At 55.9% G+C, this 6,000-nt stretch overlaps 1 protein-coding gene across 1 annotated transcript; it reads left to right on the top strand.

Moving 5' to 3' along the window:
• Positions 1-3,968: 3,968 nt before the first annotated feature.
• L3040_001715 (uncharacterized protein) lies at positions 3,969-5,228 on the top strand (the record flags this gene model as incomplete). The annotated part of the gene is made up of 1 exon (XM_007294387.1): positions 3,969-5,228. One exon carries the CDS (start codon positions 3,969-3,971, stop codon positions 5,226-5,228), a length of 1,260 nt encoding a protein of 419 aa, XP_007294449.1.
• Positions 5,229-6,000: the final 772 nt, after the last annotated feature.

Genomic DNA, 6,000 nt, shown 5'->3' with positions numbered 1-6,000 from the left:
TCCCACCCGATCCGAGAAAACTGGCTCGAACCGTGAACCGTGAACTACCGACGCAATCACGCACTCACTCCTCCTTCCAGCTTCCAGCCAAAGGTCAGTACGGTGCGCCACCCGCTCTCTTATTCGCAGCACTGACCCAGGGTATAGATTTGACTCATCCCCCCAGCGGGCGATCAAAACCAAATCCGCACCGCGAGAATTGCTTTTTCCCCAATCGATCATCTCAATCACTCCGATCCTGACCTCATCAGCACATCAGAACCGGGGACTGGTCCGTCGCCTCACGTCATATCAATATTCACCCGACCCAGATCTGAGATTCCCAGAATCCATCCATCACCCAAGCCACAGACCTCAACCGCTCTACTCGAGAAGGAAAAACAAAAACAAAAAACAAAAAACATAAAATAAAAACGCGGCATCTTGAACCCTGGGACGAGATTATAGAGACGAAAAGAGATACGAGAGAAATAAGCAACAGAAGACCTCGATTAGAGAGAGAGGAAAAAACATCGCGTCGCAAAGCAACACGACCAACTGACGAGGACGAGGACGACAACAACAAGAACAACAACAACAGCAACGTAACAACAACAACAACAACAAAAAGACCTTCGGCTTTCCGCCTAGCGCATCCTGTCGCAGCTTCCCCCCTTCCAGCCCTGCTTCTCTTCCCTACCACTCGGTCAGGACGTCCGCGACAGGGCACATCTGTTGGACGGCCGAACATTGTTTATTCCGGGCTTTTTCTGCACCCTCTTCGGAATTCCCTGCAAATCCTCAGATTAGCGGCCTGCAGCCCTTTCAACCCCTGTAGCGAAGGCCCTGTGCAGTGTGCATTGCCCGAGACGAGCAGAGCTGCTGCCCCTCTGCGCCTCTGCCCCTCTATTAGCCACCAAATCCATCACGTCCATCACTACCCCCGGGCCCCGATCGACCATAGATCGTTCTTCGCCCTCTGATCCTCGCCAACCCACCTCGCTCATTTTCCCGTGAGAGTGCGGGGAGTTGAGTCGAGTTCTGAGAAGAGAAAAGAAGAGTTGAGTTGAGTTGAGGATTTGCGCGTATAGAGAAAGAGAAAGAAAGGTGTTGGTTGTGCATTGGCATTGTTGACTTGCCTTGACTTGCCTCGCCTCACATCTCGCTTCGAGATTTCCCTCCTCTCACTCTGAGAAAAGAAAACATTCCACAACCGCCTTTTTATTTTCAATTGGCTGGTGCCGACGGGCCTGATATACTCACAATCGGGAGACGGTATATCTGGATCCGGGAAACGCATCTGAAGCACCCCCCGGTCTGAGAGATCGCCTTCTCGCATCTCCATCACACTCTGCAGGCCTAGGTCCAACCACAACACTCCACCACCACTCCACCACACCACACCACAACCCGCCACACCACTCGGTTGGCTCAGTCCGCCCGTGCCAGAGTCCAGCGAAAGACAGCAGAGGTCGCAAGTAGAAAGAAGCAAGACCGACGCCGGCCTAGCGAATGAGAAGAGCCATCCACGGGCGCAAATGACTATAGGTAAGCAGACTCTGGATTCCTATCTCTCTCCCACATCTCTCCCTCTCTCTCTCGCGCGTATCCAGGGCCACGTTCATGTCCATGTCCATGTTCATTACTTGCTCCGCCTTGATTTTTGTCGGCTTCAGCCCTGTTATATATATACATACATACATATGTATACATTGCGTTGCTCTGTCTCGCCCTCACTCATCCCAGCTGTCTGCTTTCTAAGCCGGATTCAGCATGTCGCCGCCGCAGGGGAGAGGGGAAGGGAGAGGGGGGGAACTCCTGTATTATCTACCACCTACATGTCACTTCCTCTGCTACGTCGGGATGTTTGTTGACTGCGATTTTTTCCCTTCGTCTCCTTCGTGTTACGCAGGACCAGATCCCGTTACAGTTACAGTCACAGCAATTCTCTCCTTTGTGCCTCCTATTGGTGTTTGGGTGTGGTGTTTCCAGAGCTCCCTCTTGGTCGAACGGGCTCTTGGAATTGCTATCGTTGTGCGACCTCAGCATCCTGGTCCTTTTTTTTTTGCCCCCTTCTTCAGCAAGCAAGTAAGCAGGCATTAGCACTGGCATTGGGATTGACATTGTTATACCGGCCCTGGCCGTTGACACATGTTCTGGCTCCATTCCGCTCCATGCTATGCCATGCCAAGCCATGTGTGGCTTCTCGCTTTCGATGCTGCTGCTGTCGCTCCTCTATTCGCAATTTCTTCTTCTCCTAGCTTGGCTGGGCTGGATGGACTGGACTGCTTCATCCTCCATCCCGCTCTCCTCTCTCTCTGCCTTCACTCCACTTCACATCAAATCACCTCACATCACATCCCCTCGCCCGCGCGGCACAGAAACGATCATATAAACATGGCGATGGCCGATTCTAACCACGACTGCCTACAGTCCTCACATCCCCGAATCTGTCGCTCAATCACTTAATGTGCTCGCAATCGGGTAATTTCTCGGATCTAGCCAATCCCTCTGGCCACTCACCGTCGTGTAACATCGGTCCCGACGCGGAGCCTGAAAGCTCTTCCAGAAACGATCACTACCCAAACTCGCAGACCATGCCGGATATGGGGATGGGATACATGACCAGGATGTCTGCAGACGATGTCCGGTAAGTCCTCTGCTCTGCTCTGCTTTGCTTTGCCTTGCCTTGCCTTGCCTTGCTTTGCTGTGCTTCGCTTTGTCTTGCTGTGCTCGAGTCCATCTCGTGTTTTCATTGGACTTGCGATTCTCGTGGAGCCAAGCCACCTGGCAAGGCTTACGGCACATGCGCATCATCTGTGCACCGTTCCTAGCTGTCCATCACCGTTGCTCCGTCGTTCGTTCGTCTTATCGTTGGGTTGCCTTGTTGTGGGCGAACAGAAGAAGGAGAGTCGTCTAAGCTAGCCTTCCCTACCCTTTCTATCCCTCCCATGTTTCTCCCATCTCATCCCGATGCCACACGCATCTCCCCTATCCACACGAGCCTCTCCGACATGGGCAATAGCAGCACCGGCGGCAGCGATAGCGACAGCAGCATCAGCTCGTCAGCGGTTGCACTGCTTAAGCCTCATCCTGTCAGACCATCTCCCCCCTCTCTCCACCCTCCCCCCACCTCTCCCCTCTCCCCCCTCCCCCCCTCCACCCTCCCCCCACCTCTCCCCCCATCATCCCGCTCTGCGCCTGGATCACGCGAGTAGTCCGCCGCTCCTCGTGCAACGAACGGTTGAATTGCTGGCGGTCCTACGTCCGTACTACATAACCACAATGCAGCCCCAACTGGGCACCAGGACCGATCGATGGTGGTAGCATGGCCGCCCAAGGCAAATCCCCGTCAACCTTAAAATAAAAGCTGTCCTACTTTCATCAGAAGCAGCCTGGTGGCTGACTGATAGCTCAGATTCTCGCCCGACTCCGGTACCTCCAACAGCCCTGTGTACTCACTGGAGCCTGCGGTACCGAATACAAACCCGTCATCGACGTTGTCCTATTCACCTTACACCAACATCTATCAACCGCCCCTGAACGGTTCCACGTACACTAGCGGGGGCTCTTACTTTTCTCCGAGCACCTCTCTGTTTTCCATGCCTGATATTAAGCCACGAATGGGCTCGTAGTAAGTTCAGTTCAACAGCAAACAGCAAACAGCAACAACAACAATCCCCCTCCCTCCTCATGTATCAGGATACACCATCTAGGAACCCTCTTCAGATATCTTGTATGATCAGATAGTAATGTTATATTCGCATAGTACGACTTCGGGACTGGCATCACTTTCTCGCTCAGCAGCACTGCCCCATCCCTCATCGTCTTTGACGACGCGAGACTTATACACAAGTACGACACCCCAGCTGCGACGGAGTACGGATCTCCTGGAAAGTCCTTCGTCGTTATCTCACCACAGTGGCCACCGCGGTATCGTACCCCACTCCCCCTCTCCCAACAGCAGCTTCAACAGTCCCACCTCCAACATGGACAACTCGCTTAACGGGCAATCCAGCCCCCCGATGAGCTTAACCGAAGTCACCTACTCCATTCAAGCCGCCGACGGGCAGATCGTCAAGCCCGAGATCTTCGCCCGGATTGACAAGGGCTTCTTCATGGCTGAGGGCGACTGGACTTGCTACCGCCGCAACTACTTCTCCCTCAACTGCTCCTATACCTTATCACCTACGATCCCCGTCGGCACCTTGTACCTAATGCAGCACAGCGGTGGGGGACCCGCCATCAATGGCTTCGCCATGAGCATCGCAGCTGTTGTCGACGGCCGAGACGGCAAGTCCATCGAGCTCGTCCAACACACTCCTAAGCGAGACAAGGGGCCCCAAGAAAAACCGGCCCGCATCACCCTCTCTCCCCGACCTCCCATCCCCCACGGCATGTACGATTCCCTCTCCTCGCGCGACCTCTACTCCACGCCCAGCTTCTCCCAAAATCCCAACCAGCCCGCCGTCGAAGCCACGTTCGAGCGCATCCAGTTCAAGAACGCCACGGCCAACAACGGCAAGCGGCGAGCCGCGCAGCAGTACTACCACCTCCTCGTGGAACTCTTCGCCGACGTGGGCTCTCAGCACCCGGACCGCTGGGTCAAGATCGCGACGCGCATGTCGGCCCCGATGGTGGTGCGAGGCCGCTCCCCGGGCCACTACCAGGGCGAACGTCGCGGCTCCAACTCCAGTGGCGGGCCCAGCGGCTCCGCCGGACCAGGAGGCTCTTACACGCCGTCCGGCTCATCGGGGCGCGCCCCTGGCGATCTGGGCATGGGCTCCTCCTCGATGCTGCCCGGCTCGGCCTACACCAACCACTCGACGTACGACTCCCGCGGGGGCCACCACTACCGGTCGTCGATCCCGCCGCTGCAGATCCCCATGGAGCCGGCGCTGTCCTCCCACGAGGAGGCGAAGAGCAGCAGCAGCGGCATCGACGAGAGCCCGTGCTACCTGTACTGCCCGGGCGCGACGCTGCAGTACGAGGGCCAGCAGGAGAGCCGGTACACGCTGCCGAGCGTGGGCGAGTACACGACCAACAAGATCAAGAACGAGTATTCCGCGGCCGCCGGGAGCAGCAGCAGCAACCACAACGGCGGTGGATACGTGCTGCCGAGCCTGGTGGGAGGTGAGAGCGTCTACGGGCGTGGCGGTGGGTGTGGGCGGTGGGAGAGCGTCGATCAGCAGACGAGTCGGGGATTCTTCTCGAGCTCGATGCTGCAGCAGGAGATGAACATCACCTAGCAAAGGTCACCTGATCAGTAGGTACGGACCTCGTCGGCGCGGTGGATCACCTGACCGACTCGACCTCCATCCATCCATCCATCCATCCATCCATCTATCTGTCCATCCATCTATCTATCCTGTCTCGGGCTGCCCGGCCTGGGTGAGTGGTTTCCGCTCTCCGCCCTCCGCTCCCCTTATTACGACCATCAGTTGTGATTTCCGTACGTGCCCGGGAATGGTCGTTTCGCGGGCATAGGGCGGGATAAGCAACGGGGCGAGCGAGCGAGCGAGCGATACATCTATACCTATGAGATATATACGATATATATCTCCTCTATTCCCAGCTCCTCGACATTACCGCCATCGCCATTGACATCGCCATCGTTCTCTATTAGCACAGCCCTTCTTTTTCGTTTCGCGTTCACGCTCTATACTTCACTTCACCACCATCGGCATCGACAATTGTTATCAGCATCGTCAGCATCACCTCCATCACTCACCAGCAACCAACCACCACACACACACATACACAAATACCTCCCTGCCTACCTACCTATCCTCAGGATTTACGTCTCACTTGTTTATCTATACATACACATTACCCCCCCCCCCCCCCCCCCCCCCCCCCCCCCCCCCATTATCTGATCCCTAATCCCTCGCCGGTCCCTCCCTCCCTCCTACCAAGATCCAAAATCCAATCTCCATCGTTCCAATCCAATCCAATCCAATCCATCAGAAAGAGCGACATGTAGATCTCCGGATCTCTCTCTTCCCACCAACCACCCAACCA

This window comes from Drepanopeziza brunnea (assembly GCF_022702325.1).
Source record: "Drepanopeziza brunnea f. sp. 'multigermtubi' strain 214-2 chromosome Unknown ctg2, whole genome shotgun sequence".
In the NCBI taxonomy this organism is placed as follows: Eukaryota; Fungi; Ascomycota; class Leotiomycetes; order Helotiales; family Drepanopezizaceae; genus Drepanopeziza; species Drepanopeziza brunnea.
This window is presented reverse-complemented; position numbering and strand designations above follow the sequence as displayed.